General features: G+C 35.7%; 1 protein-coding gene and 1 pseudogene across 1 annotated transcript in view; one reads left to right on the forward strand and one right to left on the reverse strand.

Annotated features, from left to right (window-relative positions):
• Positions 1-23932, forward strand: part of LOC110029091 (testis-expressed protein 2-like) — a 36366-nt gene extending 12434 nt beyond the window's left edge. Inside the window, exons 4-8 of the mRNA XM_020731219.1 lie at positions 6895-7555; positions 7888-8248; positions 12288-12382; positions 22158-22352; positions 23150-23932. Of these exons, the coding sequence (XP_020586878.1) occupies positions 6895-7555; positions 7888-8248; positions 12288-12382; positions 22158-22352; positions 23150-23773 (1936 nt within the window). The 3' untranslated portion in view covers positions 23774-23932. The remainder of the gene's footprint in view (positions 1-6894; positions 7556-7887; positions 8249-12287; positions 12383-22157; positions 22353-23149) is intronic.
• LOC110029092 lies at positions 4804-6339 on the reverse strand (annotated as a pseudogene).
• Positions 23933-24144: the final 212 nt, after the last annotated feature.

The raw sequence follows: 24144 nt of genomic DNA on the forward strand, positions 1-24144 counted from the left end.
AGGATCTACTAGAGTGGAAAGAAATAAAAACAAAATATAGTAGAAAATAAAAGAAATAATTGAGAATCCAAGCTAATAACCCATAATAAATAGGAATTAATAATGACTAAAACTAGCAATTAATAAATATCTAATAGGATATCTTTAAGGCTTCTTAAAGGAAGGTCTTTTTGTAGAACTTTCTCATTTTGTCAACCACAAAATTTAGCCAGCTGACCAAAAATTTTTTTTTGGTTTGACTAAAATATAGTCCAAAAAGGAAAGTTTGTTTGGTCAATAATAATTCATTTACTCTGGTTAAAATTGATTTGGTTTTTATTTCAGCCTTCATTTGAGGTATCAGGATTGTATTGAAGCTAACTAGGGATGCTAGGTTGACACCCAAACAAAATTTGACGAATTGGTTTGTTCCCTAACTTAAAAAATTATATTTGAGTTGCTATTAGGGTAAAAAGATGTTTGGGAAGCACCATAGCTGAGCATAAATAACTGACTTGGCTGTAACTTAGTCATTTTTGTTTGAATTTGGTGCAACTAGCATCCATACTAGGTTATATGTATCTTCTGTTGGTTGATGAAAGATTCTATGGTTCAACGAAGAGTATATGTTCGACTAAAAAATTTTTCGGTTGAACAACTTAATTATGTTAGTCATCTTTGTTTGAATTTGTTGCAGTTTAGCATCTCTAGTAGGTAAATGAATATTGTTTGATCAAAACTATTTTGGTTAACCATGAGTGTTTCGGTCTTTAATAAAACTTTTGGTCAACCAACCAATCAGTATTGGTTGATTAAATGACAAGGAGCTTACGAAGGACTCCCCTCTCAAATTCCTATTATTTTCTCATGCAAGGGATCTTGTTGGAAATTCCACACGAATTATGCATGGGCAATTGGGATAACAAAGCTTCATGATGATTGACAAGTTGTCCTAGTTCATGGGAAAGAGGTCTCAAAATCGAAGTGATGGTATTTTTGTGCCTCATTTTAGGGAAAAGTATCATAGGAAGAATTTTAAGAAAATAATCAAGAGTAATCTTAGTGCCTGTTTTTAATTATATTTGCAAAGAAATCAAAATTTGGGGGCTAGAATACCAAGCTCAGACAAAACATTGTCTTTATTCACAAATAGTACATGCTAGATTGATGTCTGTTCAATTAGTCCAACTAAGAGTTGTGCGATGTTTTTCGCTTTTTGAACATTTTTATGTGGTACTTTGTAAACTACTTAACGGTTAGCTCTTATGTGGATGGATTATTTATACTCCACTATTTTCTTGAAATTTCAATAATCAATTTAATATTTTTTTGTTGTAATTAATGAAGAGATTTTGTTGGGATTCAGAATAATGCGGAATGAAACATAATATTTATATTGATATGAAAATGAGTATAAATAACTCTTACATAAATTCCAGAATAAAAAATACAATAAAAAAGAAATAACAGGAAATGAAAGACGTAACACCTAATGTCTCCAATTAATTAATTCATATTTGATATAAAGGAAACATCATAAAATTGTAAAGCCTAAAATAGAAAATGAGATAAATTTTCCAAGAAAATAAATATAAAATAGAAATATAAAATAGGAAATGAAATAAAGTTATATTAGAAAATAAATCTAATCCTCATAACTTCTAACATGAATAAATTATTTTCTAATAAAACTTCTAGTACTCCTTAATTTGACTCATGGTTGAAAATCATTTGGATTTAAAAACATCAAACAATGGGCTAGGAAGATCCTGTGAAGTAGAACTTGAGTCTTATTTCCGTACCGCGCTTATCTTTAACTGCAGTTCATGCTGTGTCTGTAGATATGCGGAAGACTTCTGCAGGTAATACTGCAAGGGATTTTACAGGGATGTGACAACTGTGGTTGCCTTTAACTGCAGTTTTTGCTGTGTCTGTAGGTAGGTGAAAAATATTTTAAAGATAATGTTGTCGGGGAGTTTATAGAGAAGTCGACAACTGTGGTTTTCTTTAACTGCAATTCGTGCAGTGTCTGCAAAAGATTCCCATAGGGAGTGTTGCAGGGGAGTTTGCAGGGAAGTAGACAATCCATAGGAAAAACTGACTTCTAGTTGACTGTGGTTGTCGTTGGCTACAGTTTCTGTAGTGTTTGTAGGTTGGCAGAAGACTTCTACAACTAATGCTGTAGAGGAGTTTGCAGTGAATTTGACAACTTGCATGATAACTAACTTTTAGTTGACTGCGGTTGTTGCAGTGTCTGTAGTTAGATGGAAAGCTTTTACAAGTAATGTTGTAGGAGAGTTTGCGGGGAAGTAAATAACCTCAAGAAAAAAGTGCAGGGTATGACCTGCATAAAAAAAAGGAAAAAAAAGGAAAAAGCTTAAGAGGAGGGTTCGGTGACAGGAAGATTTCGGAGGAAGGTCTGATGCAAGAAAAGCTCCGGAGGAGGGCCTGCTGTTGGAAAGGCTCCGAAGGAGGGTCTCCTACTACATGAAAGGCTCCTGAGGAGAGCTTGTTGCAGGGAGAATTCCAGTCGAGGTCCTGTTGCAGGAAAATCTCCGGAGGAGTGCCTGATACCTGATATAGGAAGAAGCTCAGGAGGTTGATGCAGAAAAATGCTTCAAAGGAGGGTCAGTTGCAGGAAAAATTCCAGTGGAGGATCTACTGCATAGAGATTTTTGGCAGCAGAGAAGAAATTGACGGAGAAGGGCGTGTAGGCCGGCTGATGAGATTCTATTCAATGATACATCCAGTCTTGCCTTTGTAATAACCTTCTTAGAGTCGCTAAACCAAAGATGAACTCCTCTTTAGCAAACTTCTTTGTAGTATACAAGAGCTCTATGAAGATCTCCAACATCCGTAAAAAGCCCAACAATATAGGACCAAGCAACAACAAAAGTAGGTTGTATATGCAATGTCTCTAGATAACTATTATATGCCTCTTGAATCAGCCCTTTTGATTTAGGGTGCATTCGGGGGAGCTTATTCACAGCGGTGGCGTTTTGAAAATGCCGCCGAGTGTTTGAATATCATGTTTTGAAGGAGTTTTTGAAAATGACGTTCGGTTTTTAATATTAGACGTGGATCGTGGGCCACGTTTCGTTCGAGGGAAAGATATATACGCCCTCCGCTCGTGAGTGTCGTCTTCTCCCGCATTCTAAGCTCTGGCAGAGAACCTCCATCGCAAAACCCAATTGGTGCCCTGCTCCTCTCTCCGGTCGAACTCACGCAGCTCTATCTCCCTCTCCAATTCAGCACATCGCAGCACTCCGTCGTCGCTTGATCCGTGTTTCATACGAGTGAAAGGTCATTGACGCCCCTCGCTCCCCCTGCCTTAAGTCTCATTCGCTTCTACTTCTCCTCCTCCCGTCGGATCTTTCGACCCCCTCGACATCTCCTCTGCCTCCTCCTCGCCATCTCTTCTTTGCAAGCTTCCTTTGTGTGCTTGGAATCGCTTCCTTTGTGTTTGTGTATTTTGGAAGAATTAATTGGAATTACCTGAATTAGATTTCAGCTTATGGGTGATTTATTTCAAAATGGCAACACAATGCTGAAATTGTTAAAGGGAGCATCTGCTTGAAGGATCTACTGTGGTTATCACTTCTGTTTTGATTTCCAAGTTAAATTCTTTTCTAAACAGTTTATTTCAAAAGAAACAAATTTTTTTGAAGTTTTAATATTATTTTGATTCCATGTACAAATATTTTGCATATTGTTCCTTAAGTGCCAGTTTGACTGAAGGGGAGACTTCAAGAAAAAATCCCTTATTTCGTTGGTTTTTCTTGATGGCTTTCTGCTGTGATTTTCTTTTGAGTTTTAAAGCTACGGTTGTGGGTATAATAGATTTATTTGACTTTCGTATTTCACTGTGCGTGCCCTCAACAGCGATTTTTGGATACAGCATGCTTCATATTTTTGCAAATTTATCTTGTTTTAGATAAGTGTTGATTTCAACAGTAGTTCATTTTGAGTTTAAAAGTTGTTCATAAGGGTATATATTCGACCATCTCTTAAAATATGCATATTGATATGAAAGTTAAAGTGACGCTTACTATTGTTTTAAGTTCTGTTATTCCTACTATTCAAGGGGATATTGTGCTGGAAGATTTGGTGTAAAATGCAGGTGTGAGATATATTAAATGCACTATAGATGTGGTATTGTAGATGTGGTATTGCTTGCTTGGGAAATGATAGTTATGAGTTTTCAAACTTTAGTTCTGTTATGAAAGATTTGTTGTTGGCAACCGTTGCTTCCAAACTTTAGTTGTTGAGTATACTATGTTAGCTTGAAAATACTATGCAACCGTAGCTTTGATGAAATCACAAAGTGTACGATTGCAGCTTGGATGGCTCATGTTCTTTTAGGGCAACCGCTGCTTGTATGACACATATGTTGGCTTACTTTTTTAGTTCTGTCATTGACACTATTCTTATCTTTTTTATGTGATATATAAATGAAGTGGCTTATTTCATTTTTTGTCGCTTGCCACTGAGAAGATTTATAGATAGGACTGAGAAAGTAAATTGATTTTTTTTTATGATATCAACTTTCTACTGTGAGTTCACGCGATTCTTATGCATTTTAGATATCTAACAACAAAAGTTTGATATTTACACATACACAAAAATTGGATGTCATAAATCTATACATGAAAATGTATATTTTACTTTTAAAAAATTAATAATGTATGTCATTATTAATAACTAGGTGTTAGATATGTAAATCTGTTGTGTATGTGTAAAGAAAATATGCAAATGAGTTGTTTACGAAACACACAAACCAAACAACTGCAGCTTATCCAAAACAGGGGCAGATTGGTTATTTTTCCAGAATCAGCTATTCTCTAAACGCACAAACCAAACAGACAGACAGTTTATTCGGATCAGTTGCTTATCACCAGATTATCAGAATAAGCAGCTTATCAGGATAAGCTGAATAAGCTGCAACTGCCCCAAACAGACCCTTAATGTGATTCCCGAGATTGCAACGAGCATCAACTAGACAATGATTTAAAGAAAGAGCTTGACGGCAACACTGAGTTGCCTCATGAAGCCTCCCCTAATCCAACATTGATTTTGGCGAGGATCTCTTGGTCAGGGTGACTGCTTGCACGATTGCCTTAGCTCTGTGGGCAGGAGCGCCGCTCTTGAAGATACCAGAGCCAACGATTACCCCATCACAACCAAGCTGCATCATGAGAGTGGCGTCGGCGGGAGTAGCAACACCAACAACTGCAAAGTGGAAAACCGAAAGGCAGCTAAGTTACTTCGTCTGCATCACAAGATCATAAGGAGCTACAATCCTCTTTGCAAAAGAGAAGACCTCATCGTCATCCATATTGCGAAGTGAGTGAATGCACCCATAGCAGAACGAACATGGCGAAGGACCTCTACTATTTTCCTCGTGCCTGCCTCCCCCTTGGTATGCAGGCAAGAGCGCTGCTCATGAAGATACCATAGCCAATGAATATTCGATCACAGTCGAGCTGCATCTTGAGAGCGGTGTCGACGGGAGTAGCAACGCCATCAGCTGTGAATGGACAACTAGAAGGCAGCCTAGTTGCTCGATCTACGTCACAAGATCACAAGTAGCAACAATCCTCTTTGCAAAAGAGAAGACCTCATCGTCATCCATGTTGCGAAGGGCGCGAATGCCGCCCATAACAAAACGAACATGGCGAAAGACCTTGCTATGTTCCCCATGCCTGCCTTCCCCTTGGTACGGATCATGGCGGCACCCTCACGATGGGAACATGGAAGTTGTGCTTGTTGATATGGTGGTGTTCATTCGCAGGGGTGAGGACCTCGTTCTCATCGACATAGCCGACGCCAATGGCTTCGAGGATCTAGGCTTCAACAAAGTGGGCCGATGCGGGCTTTCGCCATGACCAAAATGGTCACCGACTGCTTGTTTTATTTAATTAGGGTTGTATCGCTCATTCTGGCGACGCTAAACTGAGAACAATTGTCTGCAGGGACACGCTCCAGGGCCATAATCGCGTTGTTGCCGACCTCTGCAACGAGCACTGCTCAACGTTCACCACGTCCATGATAACGCCACTACACAGCATTTGGGCAAGGCCAACCTTCTCGGAGATCGTTGTCAACTTTTTTTTTGGGGCTCTGTGATGGCCGCTCTTTTCTTGTACACCATCATGATGCAACTGTCCGCCATCGCGCTCCGAATGTGAAATCTAGGTATATGTTTGGAAAGAGCAGATTAAGAAGAGAGACTAGGGGGGTGAAAGCGCCCCTCCCTTCCTGCTAGGAGAATGACAGGAAGGGAGTCCGATGGCCTGAAGGGAGGACCGGTGACTAGGGTAGGGAATTTGGATCCGATATCATATTGGAATTCAGAATAATGCAGAATAATACGGAATATTTTTATTGATATAAATAGGGTATAAGTATCTCTTATATGAATCGTAGAATAAGAATGACAATATAAAAGAAATAACTAGAAATGAACGATATGACACCTAATTTTTCAAATTAATCAATTCATATTAATTATTTGGAGATAAAAAAAACGACATAAAATATAAAAGCCTAAAATAGAGAAGGAAATAAATCCAATCCAAGAAAATAATTCTAAAATAGGAAAGGAAATAAAGTTAATTTAGGAAATAAATCTAATTCTCATAACTTCTAATAGGAATAAATTATTTCCTAATATAACTTCTAACATATTTCATTTCGTGCTTGTTATGCTTTTTATGTATGTTTAAATTATTATAATACTTTCAGTAGATTTCATACTTATTGTAAAACTTTCGGTAGATTTCAGACATCTTCAAATAGCCTAAGAAGTCATATCATATCATGTCATCTTATTAACCCAATGACAAGTATTTTGGGGCAGGTTGACTAGGGAAGTATTATTTGAAAATATAATACTGCTCCATAATTCTGCAACAGGGCCAAAAGGTACCCCATTAGGCTGGAAAGCAATACTTCAGCAATCTATGATGGAAGCAAAACAATTTACTTGTATTTTGATACTTCTTGGGAGAAAGAATCTTGGTGCAAAGCTCTTCGTCTTGCCTCCTCACGTGATAAAAAATTGATAAATTGGTACACCCAAATAAGCAAGGAATTCAACCACTATCTGGCATTATTTAGTGCTGAATTCCCTTCATTTCTAAAACCTTCTACATTGCATGGAGAAATTGTAGAGAAAACTATCAGGGTTGAAGGGCCATCATCTTATTCGAAGGTTCGTTTTTTACTTAAAAAGCTAACTAAGAAAACGTCTAAGAGTGGTGTTGAAAGTAGATCTAGCCCTGTTTTATCGTCAACACGTGATGCCAAGAAGTCCACTGAGAAGTTAGTCACACTGAACGATGTGACATCAGCTGAAGGATCTATGAAAAGCTCTTTAGAAGACAAATATTCTAGCAGTTCCTTTCAAGATCTTGTGCAAATAGGAAATAAGGGTCCCATCACGTCTGATACAGTTTTTGATGATAAGCTTTTTGGCGATGATGGCACTTTGTGTTGGAATTTGCTATTGTCACGACTGTTTTTTGATGTAAAAGGAAGTGCTGAAATCAACAGTTTGGTGAAGTCTCGCATCCAGGTAAGATATTTTATTTTTGGGAAATTTGCGTACTTAGCACACAATTCTTATGTATTTATATGTCTCGCAGCTAAACGTTCATATTTACATGCATGGCACTTGATGCTTAAACCTATGCATGAGAAGGTGTATTTCAATTTTAAAAAGTGATAATAATACTATTTTTGATGTGATGTGATATTATAGATTTGAGTGCTAGTTGTGTAAATATGAAAGTTTAGATGTGAGATATGTAAATACATTAGAATTGTGTTCAATAAGACTCCTTTATTTTTACTCATTTGCGTTCTTGATCTCAGGATTTAAGCCATATAACGTTGTTCTTCTTGCAGAAAACATTGTCTAATATGCGAACTCCTAGCTACATTGGTGGAATTACATGTGCAAGCCTAGATCTTGGAAATCTTCCACCTTATATTCATAAAATTAGGGTTCTTCCCATGGATTTGACAGAGGTTTGGGCGGTGGAGTTTGACATTGAATATTTGGGTGGTTTACTCTTGGACATTGAAACAAGAATTGAAGTTTGTGCACCAGAGCTGCAGGAAGAGTTCATCAATGCTAGCTCCGAAACAAATTATAACGAAGAGACATCCAGTCTTCTTGAGGGAATTGAATACTACAGCCATCAATTAAATCCTTCTACCTCCTTAGAAGATCAGTTAGATGAAAGAGATGAAAGGGTTGAAGCAGGTTTGTGAAGATATATGTTTACATGAACAGAATTAGTTTGAACCATTTTAATTTCATCTTAGCTTTCTAGTTTATATGCTCCAAAATATATGAACAGTTTGACGTGTACTAACTCCACTACTTTATATTTTTTATGCTTAATGCAAAAATGGAAGCCATTATCCACAATTTTTCTTCTCATATCTCATTCTAGTTTTTGGCAATCATCACCTCATCCTTATTACTTTTATTACTCAATTTCCTTATATTTTGCTCTTTTAAAGGATATTGAGCAGGCCTTTCGAAGAAAATTTTCCAATAGCAGAAGTTAACCAAACCTATTTGGTTTTTTTTTTTACTTTTACTTCACATTCAAAAATGAACTTCTCTTATCGTTGGTAAGTGATTATACTCTAAAAAGAAATTCTCACAGATTAATACTGTAGCTAAGCCGTAAAATTTTTGTGTATTACATACATCATATATGATTAAACTGGCTTATCTGTCATGTCCACCACCAGTTCAGCATTTTATGCCACGAACTTTAGCAAAAAACAGGCAACTTTTATCTTGCATACCTTATTAGTTTTTTTAGCTGCAGCATCCTGTATGCTTTATCAGCTTTCTGAGAAAGCTCCCTCAGCATCAGATATCTTATTCTGCTAGCAACTCGGTGAGTTTCATTTGTATTTCCTCTCTTTTTTATGGAAAGCAAAAACTAAGCCAATCCCTTTAACTATCCATGTTCTTGTAGCTGCAGAAGACATCCTAGGCTAGCCCAATTGGTTCTTCATAGCCATCCTCGTTTATTTTAAACTAATGTTCACCTTGCTCTGCCACCATCTCTTCCTTGATAGTGATTAGCTCAAATTCTGCTTAGCATCGAAGACATGTTTATCATTGTGGTATCGGGTGTCTGTATGCTTGGCTTGCAATTTTAAAATCAATAGTATGCTTGCTGCAGTTGCCCAATTGACAATTCACCTATTCCATGAAGCCTTTCATTTCATTATGGATTAGTTAATTTTATGGAACAAAATCACTTCCTGGAGGTGTCTTTTTATCTACTTATTTGTCAAATTTCTTCATTAGTCCACTCAACATATAGAAGTTCATTCATAGACTAGCAAGCACTCTGTGGATGAAAGAAACTTTAGTAGCATTTTCTGCACGATTAAAATGACATAAGGAAAACATTTCTATCTTTATATTGTAGTTACAAAGAACAATCTAAAGAATACTTTGCAGTTTGATTCTAATATTTGAACAATTGGTCAATAAGTTTAGGATTGGAAGTACAATGATGAAGAACATATAAATGTTGTAAGATCTAACCAAAGTGGATTTCAGAGTTTTTCTCAAACAAGTATAATTCATGTAGGTATTTAAAAAGATTTAGGAGCAACATATTTAGTTGTATTTTAAAATTGCTTCCATTTTCGCCAAATTGATTCAAAGCATGATATTTTCTTTAGTCATCATCTTCTCATATGAGCATTCCTATATCCGTGATATGTAAGACGTTGTACGTCCATATTTAGAGTCATGCTTTTCAATTTCATCAGAAGTGTTTTGATAGTGAAATGAGATAATACTCCATCTTATCATAGTGACTTGCATAGTTTAGCTTCTGCAACATGCCCTGCATGTTTCAAATTCAAGAATGGATGCTTTGAAGCTGCGTTTACTTCATTGATACATAAATTATAGTTGTGATAACTATAAAATATGAATATAATGACAACTATCAAGTAGCAGGACAAAGCTATTTGATAAATGTTGTTGCAGAACTTTTTTTTTTTTAATGAAAGCTTGGATTCTTCTTTCATTTTATGGTTATTTATATGCAAAATTACATTAAAAAAGAAAGAAGTACTTATAATAACAAACATAAAAAAACTGGCCCTAGTTATCCCACATTTTGATTTGTTTAGAAATTGTTGATTGATGTGAAGTGAGCAATTTGTGCGTCTTTTTTTAAATACAAATTCATGGTAGAGGTATTTTCTTATAAGCAATGAATACTTTTCATCTGATTTTCTTATCTAGCACTCCCTTGATATGTTTTTTACCCCAAAGTATGAAGTTTAGGTAATTAGGTTCTTGAGGTAGATTCATAGGATATTCAAAATTTTCATTTTCTTTTAGAAAGGTATTCACGTTATGGCAACACTTCAAACAGTTTCTCCCATTCAAACAATTTGAGGTTTGAAGTTCCTGGAGTTCTCCTATAGTATGATTTTCATCATTCATGATGTAATCCTTAGAAGGAAATTCAAAGAAATTGGATATATTAAATGGAGTTCTCCTAATAGTATGATTTTCATCATTCATGATGTAATCCTTAGAAGGAAATTCAAAGAAATTGGATATATTAAATGGACGTAAAAACTCTAAGAAAGAGATGTGAGAAAGAGGAGGAATAACTTTAGTTGGGAGTAGGATACCCTGATCATACTCAAATACCATGTAGAAAAGCAATTGTTGCAAAACTTTGGATAGTTCATTCTTTTGATAGGTATTTATGCACAAAATTACATCAAAATAAAAAGAAAATAAATAATTATAATAACACAAAAAAGCTACTCACTAGTATTTTGGTTGTTTCATTCATGTAGGGATTGTCAATCGATAACAATGTTTGAGAGCACGAAATCATGACCTCGCTTAGATGCTATGTAGAAAAGAAATTGTTGCGAAATTTTGGATTGTCTATTCTTTTGATAGGTATTTATGCACAAAATTACATTGAAATAAAGAGAAAATAAATAATTATAATAAGAAACAAAAAAAGCCAAAAGAGCAGGTTAACTTAGATTAAAGCAGACAAACCGACTTGTAGCATATTAGGGCTTCGTTGATGCCCTAATGCCCTTGATGCAGATCAGTACAGACGGGTGTTGGGTGATTACAAAAGAAGAAGGGCAGATCAAGTTGAATGCACATGCTATCGAAGTAAACCTAAACCACAATAAAAATGAAAATATTATTATTGAATTCAACATTGTTACAACAGGACTCATCAAAGTAGGAAATAAGCGACAAACAAACACAAAGAACACCCTAGTTGAAGGACAAAGGTGGTGGTTGACAGCTAGACAACAGCTGGGAGGGCTGGTTCGGGTGTCATAAATTTTAACTTTTACATACCTTACATATATATGAGAATATGCATTTTGCTTTTTAAAATTAAAAATAGTGGTATATTAGATGTGATGTTAAAGATTGGGTGTCATAAAAGAAAAATCAAATTTAGGTGTTATATATGTAAATATATAAGAATTTGGTGTTAAAGAAGTTCGATCATTTTATTACTTTTTAATGAATAATTGATTAAGTGGGCCTACATCCTGAAGTAATACAAATTAATATATGCTAATTTTTTTATATATTTTGATTATTTTTAGATACAGTTTAATTTCTTTTTAAAGATACAAATAAAATATATAAAAATTATATCAACTAAAATATGAAACAAAAAGGATGTCAAACGAACTCTTAGTTTTTAAAAATTAGTGTTATTAAAATTTTGACTCTTTTGTATTATTCTTAATATTTTGTTTATTTAATTTTTATATTTATTTTAATAAATTTTATTATAATTGCGTGTCCAATGCTTGTCTGTGTATTATATTTTCAATAATGGACGTGTTCCATATTCGTGTCGCGTTGTGTTGTGTCCGTGTCCCGTGTCTATATCTGTGCAACATAGAAGGTCGACATTGCTCAACAAATGAAGCAAGATTTGAATGTGCAGAATAAAGCGTATGACACATGCTTTGTCATTTGCCAATTAGGATGTATCCATGTTTATGGGTCTATACATGGGCAGGTTAATCTATAGATGGAAATTTGTTTTTTTTTTTTTTTGCTTTTATCTTCATCTATTAGTTTGCTTAATCATCATGTGCTGTAGTTGAAACAATACTTAGTATGTTGAAAAATAGTTTGACATAAGTATATTTTTAACAATTTAGAAGGCCTTAACTTGCGACATCGTATGCTAAGTCTATGATGGGCTTTTCTACTTTTATTCTTTCATCTCTTTCTATTTTTTTAGATTACTTGAAGCAATCAAAGATCTCAACTCCTGCTGCAGTTAGCAAATCAAAGTGGAAAACTATTCTACATTCTATTGCCGAACAAGTTTCACAGGTATGTAATAAAATGGTTAGTTAGCCTAGCTTGCTTTTCTCATTCATTGGTTTCTCTTTCTTTTTTTCCTTGGAAAAACAGTTATGATTTGTTGTAGTATGTAAAGAATTTTAATTGATTATAAAAAAAAAAAACGGTAGATGGTAGCTGAGCTATGTAGTAATGACTGCTTTAATGAGATCTTTGCAACTGAACTGGTATGTGCAACTTAAGACATTACTACGTAGGATTTTTAAATTTTTATCAACCTTTTTTTGTTTTTTTGATGGAGGTATAAGCTATTTAGAAGCCAAAAATGATGCAATAAGTCTAAAGACTTTGGTTTCCTATGCAACTATGCGATTTGTTACATAAATGTACACAATTCAAATTGTAATTTAAATTTTCAAAAGATGACCAATCAAATAATAATTTTTTTGAAGAGCAGCATTTTTAGATTGCTCTTTTGATTGACTAGTTATAATAGACATGATTTTTTTAGTTTCACGCGAAGGCATAGAATAAATAATCATTGGAGATTGAGACTCGTGTAGGATCTCATACTCAACTTTGCTTTTGAATTTTAATTTGACTCTTGTTTAAGCATAGGTTCAGGACCATGACCATGGTTTAATATAGCTGTGGGGCTGATTTCAGATTCAAAATCATCAGACGTAGGTTCATTTTGTGTCTACAAATCATCTTCTGTATTTAATTTATCATCTTGAAAATATTCATGAATTGTAGTTATTTCATAAGATTAAAATCACTCATAAAAAGTTCTTTCATTGATGTGTATGACAAGAGTCAAAGGAGATGTTATTTATTTTGTTTTGTGACATTTATTTAAAGTTCATTCTCTTGGAATTTTTTTAATCATGAATTTTAGTTTACTGCATCCTTAATCTCTAACATAAAACCCTTGATGAAATATATTATGGTAACATAGCAGTATAGAAACAATGAATATTTTGTTCACAATTAGTAAACATTCAATAAAAACACAAATGATATTGTTTTCAATGTTCACTAAATGGTAATTTTTGCTTTTAATGCTTATGTTTATATTTTATATATGAATTTAATAGTAACACTTCGCCGAATCGACTGAGGATGCCTCCATAGTTTTTTGATAGCGATTCAACTTTTTAGAAATCAACATATCATAATGTTTAAGAAAATCTTTCCTATTATTGATACAATTTGAAAATTCTCTTAAGATTATACCTCCCATCGAATGTTAGCCTGTAATTGTGTACATCATTAAAGTTGCATTGCATTTATCTAAAATAATAAATTTACTGATTCTATTTAAACTTCATTATTTATTAATTTTCTTGCTTACACAATTATTATGATATACTTCAATTTTTTTTACTGACACAATAACACAATTGTTATGTCATACTTCTAGATGTGTGATGCTAGATGTGTGATGATGCGTCCATAAGCTTTGGTGTCAATTTGATGCACGCTTTTTAGGATATAGGATTTCTAATGCAATTAGATGATGGGATGTATGAAAACACACAATTTAGATTAAAAATTTGTTATTCAAAAGACCATTAATTAAAATGGATATTCACTAAATTTTAATGCAATTAGGAAAATATGAAAAATTCATGCCAAATGATAATTCAATAATCGGTTAAATCAAATAAATTCAGCGAAAATTTGAAATCATTTAAAACTAAAGCTTAATTAAGCTTCGTAACTGATTTGATCACTTGCAAAAAAAAATATCGAATTAAATTTTAACAAAACATGGAAAGAATTCAACATATAGAGAAAAAAATTGAGCCTCAAGAATGTACAAGGATATTTCTTTCCTTGAGAATTAGTAATCTCTTTTGCATTGCGCTCGATGGAATCAATATTCAACAGTTTGAACAAAATTTTGAATCTTTTATGAAGACAAAAGTCATTTTTACATGCTTTTGGTTTTGATATTTTTCAACTTCAATTTATTCTATTTGTCGTCTCTTGATGCAAAAGTTGGAAAAAAACCATACGTGCTCAGCCACAGACAATTTCAACTATTGTTCACTATGACTCCATAGTTAGCCATGTGACAAGTATAAGAGTGGAAAAATGGAACCATTAGGGCTTAACCAGTGAAATATATAGCATGAAATAGAGGATATCATGGGAAATAGTAACCCCTAATTTAGTCAAGCATGAGAAAATCGGAATTTGCTTAAGGGACCACATTACTAGTGTCAAATTACATTACAAAACCTAGCAATTAGGATAGAACCATTGATCCTCTTGCAAATTGAACTGATTAAATCCTCTTGCAAGCCAATTAATCAATATCTGAACCACTGTCTACCTCAACTAGGGAATAAAAAATATTAAGAGAATACATAAGGTTCTTTTTAGTATCATCACAGGCATGTTTAACCAAACTGAAACTAAAAGGAAAATTTCGAATAAAACTACTAAAACTAAGTAGGGCACTACTGAGATCAATCATTTGCTTGGCTTTTTCAGTAAGTGTAAAATTATTGATCATCTCAAATTATATGGTCTGTTCTGTTCTAATGAGCAATACAATCTTATGATATGATTTTGTTACGCCAGCCTATTCTTATGGGGGATTTAATATTTTATTAGCCCTAATGGCAATTGAGTCTTCTATTATTTATTATTGTTTAGTATAAATAGATCCTAATAGGTTTAGAGTTAGGTATGCATGACATTACTTTTGTGAGTCTTATATGTTTAGGGTTTGGGAGAGATTTTCTACATCTTGAAATGTATGAATTGGTGGAGATTGCCTAACTCTTGAATTTTAGTTACTTATCTTTGTCTTGCATAAAATATATGTTTGCCTTAATTTCTATGGACAATCGTGCCAATTCGTATCAGATTTCTAGATGTGAGAGGGTTCCTTGGAAGAAATGCAATTTCAAAAAATATCCTTTAATCCTGGCTTTGTCAGTTCCTGGAGATTCTATTGGATTTGAACTAATTTGTCTGATGCTTTAGGAGTTGTTGGAATACAGTGTCATCCATTCAGTTCATATTTCTTTTCCCTAGATTTATTTATCTTCCAACTTGTACTCTTTTCGATTTTGTGACTTACTGATTGTGATTATTTCATTGCATAAATCTGTGCTACCCGTTCTGTTCTGTTGATCTTAAATCTCCTGCGATCTTAAATCAAATTAAATTTCATGTGAATTTGATTCTTTATTCTTTAGTTTATTTCATGGCAGTAAATAAGTATTTGTGTTAACTTGCTTCCAAATGTTTTTTCAATGAAAATGCATTTTTTTTTCTTGCATCATAATGGAAAATAAAACTTTCATTTCTAATTTTCCTTTTACATTTCATTGCCTTAAATAACAGTATTTTTATATTGCATTTTTATATGACAGTTCTAGACCTAGAATGACCCGGTATTACCATGAGTTTAGATCATGCCTATTTAGTTAACCGCTTTAGGATATAAGTGCTGCTCTCTATTGATCATATAAGCAAGAAGTTGATATATTGCTGTGATGATGATGTTGATTAGAGGATGTGAGCTTGTTAAGCGGGCTCTACTGAACTGGCTGCTGGTCCAACTGGAACAGTTGGACCGGTCTAGGGAAGGGGGCCGGCTGGCCCAACTATTTGGGTTAGGGTTGCCGCCCAAGTTCTTCTTACTTGTCTACTATTATAAATATGTTCTTTGCTTTATTTAGGGTTAGTTTTTGCTAAATTTTCTGTCAGGAGAGCCGTTTGTGTCCAAGTTTTCTCTTTGAATGTTGTATCTAAAGGCAAGAAGGTACTTCAACTGTAACTCTTGAGGTGGTGTTTATCTACAATTCCCCGCTTCCCCAACCTTATCCCAGCTGCTGGATTTGCCGTTGTCTCTTCTGGAATTGCTCTGCCAGCAGTTTGCTGCTGTCCAACCATCGTCCAGCCCTTTCCTTCCCTTTTCCTGCTTGTTGCCGAGAGCCCCAACCACCCTTTTTTCTGTCTCACATCCCTCCAGGCTCCCTCCTTATTGTTGCCAAACTCCTCCAGCACTCCACCCTGCTACCACAACCTCATCCAGCACCTTACCTTGCTGCCGCCACCCCACCACAGCCCTTTAGTTGCTGTCGCAGCCCTCACCAGTCGTGCTGATGTTCACCACTTTCACCCTCATCCTAGGATGTTTTTTATGTGTGTTGATTATTTTCCTATTGTCAAGACTTTTGTTTGTATTAGTATTGAATTTTAGCAATTATATTTTCATTTTGATTGTGCTTTGGGTTAACTTCGGTATTACTCTCCATTCGGTATCATATACAATAGGTATTACTTTTGTTGTTTAGAGGAGCAGCATGTCATGAACTAACTTATCTCAAGTCACCCGTGCAGCTTTAATGCTCTTTCTTAGCACTAAATCAACTTAACTCTCACAACGTTTGGACTTGTAAGCACAAGACACCCTAGGAAGGAGAGTAGGGAGAAGCATTGGAGAAAGAAACACTTCACTAACAAGAGTTATTACAACACTTGAATGCTTGGGAACCTTGTATTGTTCCAAATGAGGGGGAGGGACTCTTAGTTATTGTCCCCTCTAAGTCTAAGAGAATTTTTTAGATTACATGAGAATAGTCCAGTTTTGTGATAGCTTTACACCATTCTTTTATATACATACGTATCACTAGATCTTTCTAGGTTATTCTTGAATTCTCCTTAGAGCTTTTTCTTCTAATATGTTTTTTTCTCTTCTAGAGTTACTTGGATTGCTCTTCTCCTTCTGCTTTTCTCTAGAACATTCCATCCGATGGTTGTCTTGTCAATTTCTTTGAACATGGCGGAGTGTGACACTCTCCCCTCATTGCGCCATCCTCCTGATGTTGTTGGATCTTTTCTTTGAATTGTCATAGTGTGCCTTCATTCTCCCATCTAGCTTCGCTATCAGGCAATTTTTTCCACTTCATGAGACATACTCATTGTAGTTTGGCACCCCTCATCGTCTAATTGCCCTGTCTGCCAGTATTTCTTCAACTTTATCAAAAGAGGTGATTGCGGTTGTAGGCGCTCACTTAGAAATCCCTCTTAAAGGGTCTTCCATGTCTTCATAATAGGGCTTCAACATGCTTACATGAAATACTGGATGTATCTTTAATTTTGGTGGAAGGTTGAGTTTGTAGGTAGGAGACATTTATCGCCTGTTTCATCACCTCGAAAGGCTCTTCGTATCTTCGAATCAACCCTTTATGTACCTTTCAAAATATTTTGAATTGTTGGGGTAGAAGTTTTACAAGGACTAAATCTCCTTTAAACTCAATATACCTTCTCTTTTTGTCTACCCATTTCTTCATTCTTCTAGCAGCCTTGTGTAATGTTCTCGAGCTAACTCCCTTTGCTCATTCCGAGACTTAACAAACTTGAAGGCTGCTAAACTTTTTCCTTCATAGTTGGTTGTAAGGAAGAGGGGAGTCATGAGTTGTCCCATGATTATCTTGAAAGGGCTCTTGTTGACGGCTTCGCTTATTTGCAAATTAAAAGAGAATTGTGTCGCATCAAACAATTTGGTTCAATTTTATTAATTTGTACTCACATAGTGATGCTAATATAGCTCCAAGAGGGCATTCATCCTCTCAGTCTAACCGTCACTTTTGAGGATGAAAGCTTGTAGAAAGTTTAAATCTGACCCAACATCTTGTATAGTTCAGTCTAAAATCTCTCGGTGAAGCGAGGATCCCTACAACTAATAATGCTCTGTGGTATTCCCCATAGCTTCACCGCATTGCAGTAAAAGAGCTTTGCAGCTTCTTCGACAGTATAGTTTGCAGGAGCAACAATGAATGTTGCATATTTGTTGAATTTATCTACCACAACTAGGATGCTTCCAAATCCATCCAACTTCGGTAGTAGAGGACATCTTCATTTATCCAGAATTTTTTGGTTTTCTCTTCCTTCATCAGAGCAATAATACTTTGGGCTTGTGGATTAGAGTTCAACCCTTCTTTGATTTTGCTTATGAGGGAGCTGGAGACTTGTGAAATGATTGTATGTTCTGTTGTTTGGCATGTGTCTGATATTGTCTGTCATGACCTTGAATTTAGAGCCAAGTAGGTAGTGTCTCCATACTCTAAGGTAATTTATGATAGCCATCATCTCCTTTTCTTGAACTGTGTAGCGACGATTCATCTCATTGAGTTTCCATTTTTCGTACGCAATTGGATGTCCATCTTGCATAAGTACTCCCCCTATAGCGAAGTCAAACACATCGATGTCAATGTGCATTTCATACTCCTTGGTATGATCAGGAAGGCTAGGTACAAATTCTTCATTGATTGCCCTTCTTGAGATCTTCAAATGCTTCAAATGCTTTTTGACACATGCTATTCCTTGCACTTGACTTATTCTTGAGTAGGTCCGTCAACGGAGCAGCTTTTGCAGAATAGCCCTTTATGAATTGTCGGTAGTAGTTTATCTTTTAGTACTTCGAATACTTCTCAGAGATGTCTTAGGTGATCTTGGAGTGTGTTGTTATACACCACTATGTAATCCAGGTAGACAACAACAAACGTTCCAAGTATGGTTTAATATTTTGTTCATCAAGGTGCAAAATGTAGTAGAAGCACTGATTAACCCAAAAGGAATAACTAAAAATTCAAACAACTCATACCTAGTCACGCAAGTGGTCTTCGGTTCTTCCCCTTCTGTTATCTTCTCTTGATAGTAACCTGATCGAAGATCCAATTTTGAGAAATACCTTGCGCTCCTCAGTTGATCAAATCGGTCAGCAATGAGAGGAATTGGGTATTTGTTCTTTACGATAATTTTGTTTAAAGCCCTGTAGTCTATGCATATGCGCAGAGAACCATCTTTTCTTTTCTGAAATTGAACTGGGGCACCATATGGGGCTTTAGATGGTTGGATGAATCCTGCCTCCAACAACTCCTTCAATTGTTTGCGTAGCTCTGCCAGTTCTTGAGGTGTCATGCGATAACCTCCCATTGATTTCAGCTCGATCTGATGATCGATCTCTCTTTTTGGTGGTAGTTCTTTTGGTAATTCTGGTGGTGAAACATCTTTGAATTCCTCAAGTACTGCCACTACTTCCCTTGACATGTCTTCTTGGGGCTTTCATTCTTCATCGGAGTCATGAAGAATAGCCAAATAACTCTCCTCCTCTTGTCGAATGCCCTTATTGAATTGAATGACCGATAACATTTTTGGCTTCTTGCGTGACAATCCTTGTTGTCGGTACTAGGCAAGCTTGGTTGTCCTCCACGATGCACATGATATTGACAAATGGTATTGGGAACACTCTCATTCGATCCAAGAATTCTAGACCAAGGATTACTTTGAAATCATGGAGAAATTCGACGTACCTGATCAATCTCTAGCACAGGTCTTCACCTTTTTTGCACTCCGTAGATTGACCTAGCCGTTGATTTGACTTATTTGATGGAGTCTCCTCCTTTAGTTATTTGTAGACCCATCCTCTTCGCTTCTTCAATAGAGATGAAGTTGTGAGAAGCTCTGGTATCTATCATGTCTTTAGTAAATGACCCACTTATAATCATCTCCACGAAGAGAAGTCCTTTTGTCGGAATTTTCGGATAGGAATGCACCACATTGAGCAGTTGCATTGTTCGCACTTGGACTGCCATATCGCTTCATTCTTCATTTTGATGGCTTGCAAAGAGAGTTCATGGTCTTCTCTGAGGGCAATCCCTTGCCCAATGAGGTCCTCCACAAAGGAAGCAGTTTTTGTGTGGTTTAAGTTTGTTTTTTTTAGACTTCCCCTTGGCTTTTGCCTTGGATGGGGTCGATTCGCGACGGGCCTTTTCCTCGTGTTGGTCCTTGTCTCCCCCACTTGTGACATAGTTACTCTTCTTCTCCCTTAGCTTTGTAGACTCATTTGTATGGTCCACCAAACTATCTGTGACGGCGATGACAGTAGCTAGGTCTTGCACTCCAAGCCTCCTAAGCTTAGTCTTCGCCCACTGCTGGAGTTGATCCTTGAAGTTGAACAAAGCATCCTTGTCAGATAGGTCGGGAATTTCAAGGACCAGGCTAGTAAACTCCTTAATATATTCCCGAATCGATCCCGTTTGCTTGAGCCTTCTTAACCGAGCTCTAGCCTCATCCTCTGCGTTCTCAGGGTATAATTGCCGCTTTAGCTCTTTTTTGAAGTCATCAAAGGTGGATATGGTGCATATACCTTTCTCGATGTCTCTACACCTTCTTGTCCACCATAACATAGCGATGTCTGAGAGACAAAGAGCTACAAATTTTATTCTTGCATCTTCATCCGTAATCCCCATCGGTCCAAAGCATTGGTCGAGTTCTCATAGGAAGTTGTCTACTTCCATTGTGTTGTGAGCTCCCCCAAAATTCTTAGGTTTTGGTACTTCAATGTGTTTGGCTTCGAAAGTATGATTGCTTGTGGATGTTGCTAATGCTTCCTTGCATAGTGAAATATCTCCACGTATCTCCTCCAATATGTCACGTAGGTTGTTTATCTCTTCTTCATGAGACCGTTATACATTGATGAACTCCATTAGATTTTCTCGCATCTTCACCAATTGGTCTTTAAAAGAAATTGATTTCTCCGGTTGAAACATCATGCATTTGATTGTGGAATGAATGTTGATGTCCTCCTTCTCAAGGTCATCCACCTTTTGGTCTTGATCCTCTAGTCGAGCCTCCATGACGTTCATAGCCTCCTCTACTCGAGTAAGGCGTGAATCAAAGTCATATATGAGCTCCTTCGACCTCCCATGTGGTTTGGATGCAGTAGGATTCTGTTGCTTGTCGCCACCTCGTCCCTGTTGAGATTGCTCCACATTTATGGCTTCAGACAACATGACATGCTCTTTAAAACCCTTTACCATATCTTCGAACTCTGGCTTTGATACCAAATGTCACAGACTCTTATCTCAAGTTATCCGTGCAGTTTCAATGCTCTTTTTTGGCACTAAATCAGCTAACTTTCACTACTCTTGGACTTGTAAGCACAAAACACTTTAGGAAGAAGAATAGGGAGAAATATTGGAGAAAGAAATACTTCACTAAGAAATAGTGATCACAACACTTTAATGCATGGGAACCTTGGATGGTTCCAAATGAGGGGGAAGGACTCCTATTTATATTCCCCTTCAAGTTTAAGCAAATTTTTTATTTTAAATTAGATTAGTCTAGTTTCTAGATAGTTATACATCATTCTCTTATATACATACAGCCCTAGATCTTTTTAGTTTATTCTTTGTGTTTTTTCTTCTAATATTCTCTAGAATACGGTGGAGCCTTCTAGAGTTACTTGGATTGATCGATGGGTGTTAGATAGTAATTACAAGATCTAATTACCAACTATCTGCTAATTAGATCTTGTAATTACTATCTTTTACTTATGTTGCTGCTGCTTGATTGTCTTTTACCATCTTTTCTTTTTTTTATGTTTTTATTTGAAACAGATATGTTTCGGTATTTGATTAATGTATAGTTGTTTTTTAAAACACATAAAAATTATTTTGTCTTTTAAAAAACATGTAAGTTTCTTCATAGAAACAAAAAATAAGAAAAACACATAGAAGAGCACATTAAATAATATTTTTAGAGATAAAAGGAAAAAAATAAAAATAAAAAATTAAAATGATGTCAAACAGACTCTAAGAAATTTTAGCATTAGTGAAACAGAAAACAGCTACTCAATTTTTTATCCTACGTCCCTCTCATTTGATCATGCTTCGGTTAATGTCGATTCAAGTATTCATTGCTTAGATAAATTCCATGCGAGCTTCTGACACTGCAATTTTCTTCTTCTCTTCCTCCTCTTCCTTCTAAATGTAAGGTGCCCCTTTCCTTGTCCATAAAAATTGCATCTCTCCGAGGATCGCTGCGCTTTCACATAAGACCTCCACCTTCTGATCGGTTATGGTTTGGATTCACATCCATGCCTGATATAGATTGGCAATTGGAATCTTCCGTTGGAGACAGAAAAATTACAAGCACTCGCATCGCTTTGCTCATGGGGAATCGATTTAAGGTAACAAATTTTTATTCAATGAATACATGATTGTTAGAAAAGTTTCTTTACTACATTTTATTTGGGGGCATTTACATGCATACCAACCAATTCCTATGTATTTACATATCTAACGCTATTCGAGTCACCTAAATCTTTCATATCACATCAAAAATAACATCGTATTAACTTCAAAGATGTAAAATACACGTCATCATGCATAGACAAAGTGGTATGTATGTAAAAATAAAGTTTAGGCATTAGATATGTAAATATCTATAAATTAGTGGCATGCATGTAAATATTTTTTTCTTTTGGGGCATTTACATACAAACTACCCAATTTTTATGCATTTACATATCTAACACCTAAACTTTACTTTATACATTCATGCCAGCCAAAGCTTTCATTGCACAAAAAATTTCACCATTTGAACTTTTAAAAGGTGAAATACACTTCATCTTGCTTAGATAAAATGACAGTTTGTAAAACTTAAATTTTAGGTGTTAGATATTTTAAATATATTGATATTGAGTGGTTAAATATATTGATATTGAGTGGTACCTTCCTTTTTCTTCTTTTTGGGGCATTTACATGCATACCCCCAATTTCTATGTATTTGCATATCTAACACCTAAACTTTACTACTTACATTCTTGCCACCCAAATCTTTCATATCAAATAAAAATACACCTTTTTCTTACATAGGTGCACTTTAAAATTAAAGTTTAGGTGTTCATAATGTAAATATATAAGAATTAAGTTGTATGTTTGTAAATCTTCTGTTTTTTTTTTTTTCCTTTTTTTGTAATTGGTAGGCTGCAGTTCGTGACAATCTGGTCCTCCCAAATTGCGAAAGCATCTGCATTCCATGGATGTTGGCAGAAAAGGATGACTGGCTTCCTCAAAACGCTGCTCCGCTCATCCGAATCAGCCAGGAAGCCATGAATACGAGCAAGCCGGGTCTCGATGTAGCCGCCGGCCCTGCCGGAGATCTAAAAACAAAGCCTACCACCGATTCTCCCAGTGGACCTAAACCTGATGATAAAACTGAAAAAGTAAAGGATGTAGTTTATGTATCGAAATCACCCATCGATCATGTCCCGAAGTCTTTTTCGTCCCAAACTGAAAACGGTGCATCGAGATCAGTTTCGTCGAGTGGTACCCCTTATGGCGATGCACGGTCGGACGCTGGCACGAGCACGGAATTGTCGGTGCCGTTATTGCAAACCTATGGAACATTAGATAGTAGCAACCACAGCAGGGGAGATTCATCATCAGCCTTTTCTGAAGAGGATGCTAAGCCCAAACGGGTGGGCCGGCGAGCGAGAATGATGGATCTAGGAAAGAAAATGGGAGAGAAGCTCGAAGAAAAGAGACGAAATATCGAGGAAAAGAGTAGACATATTGTCGAAAAAATGCGGGAAAATTCAAAGTCCTGAAAATTATGTATATTTTCTATTTGCTAGGTGAGGCAATTGTTTGCCACTGTCCGTAGAGACTGTGTAAGTATGAACTGATAGGATATATTTCATAACATTGATTATTATATCATAGCTTATTCTTGTAGATGATAGTGATGATGAGATTTGTGCAAGTTGATAGTCTGAAAAAATTGCTATCATCCATTTATCTGATTACAAAAATAAATAAGTAATATTTTGGTATAATTGTTTTAGAATCAACATAGAAATCACTGAATTTAATTTGAGATTAGTGCAACATAAATTTATCCTAGACAATGCTAATCTCAAAGCAAATTACAATCTATATCTGAATACTACTACAATAGAATCTTTTGTTGAGAGCAGGG

This window comes from Phalaenopsis equestris, unplaced genomic scaffold (assembly GCF_001263595.1).
Source record: "Phalaenopsis equestris unplaced genomic scaffold, ASM126359v1 Scaffold000548, whole genome shotgun sequence".
Lineage (NCBI taxonomy): Eukaryota > Viridiplantae > Streptophyta > Magnoliopsida > Asparagales > Orchidaceae > Phalaenopsis > Phalaenopsis equestris.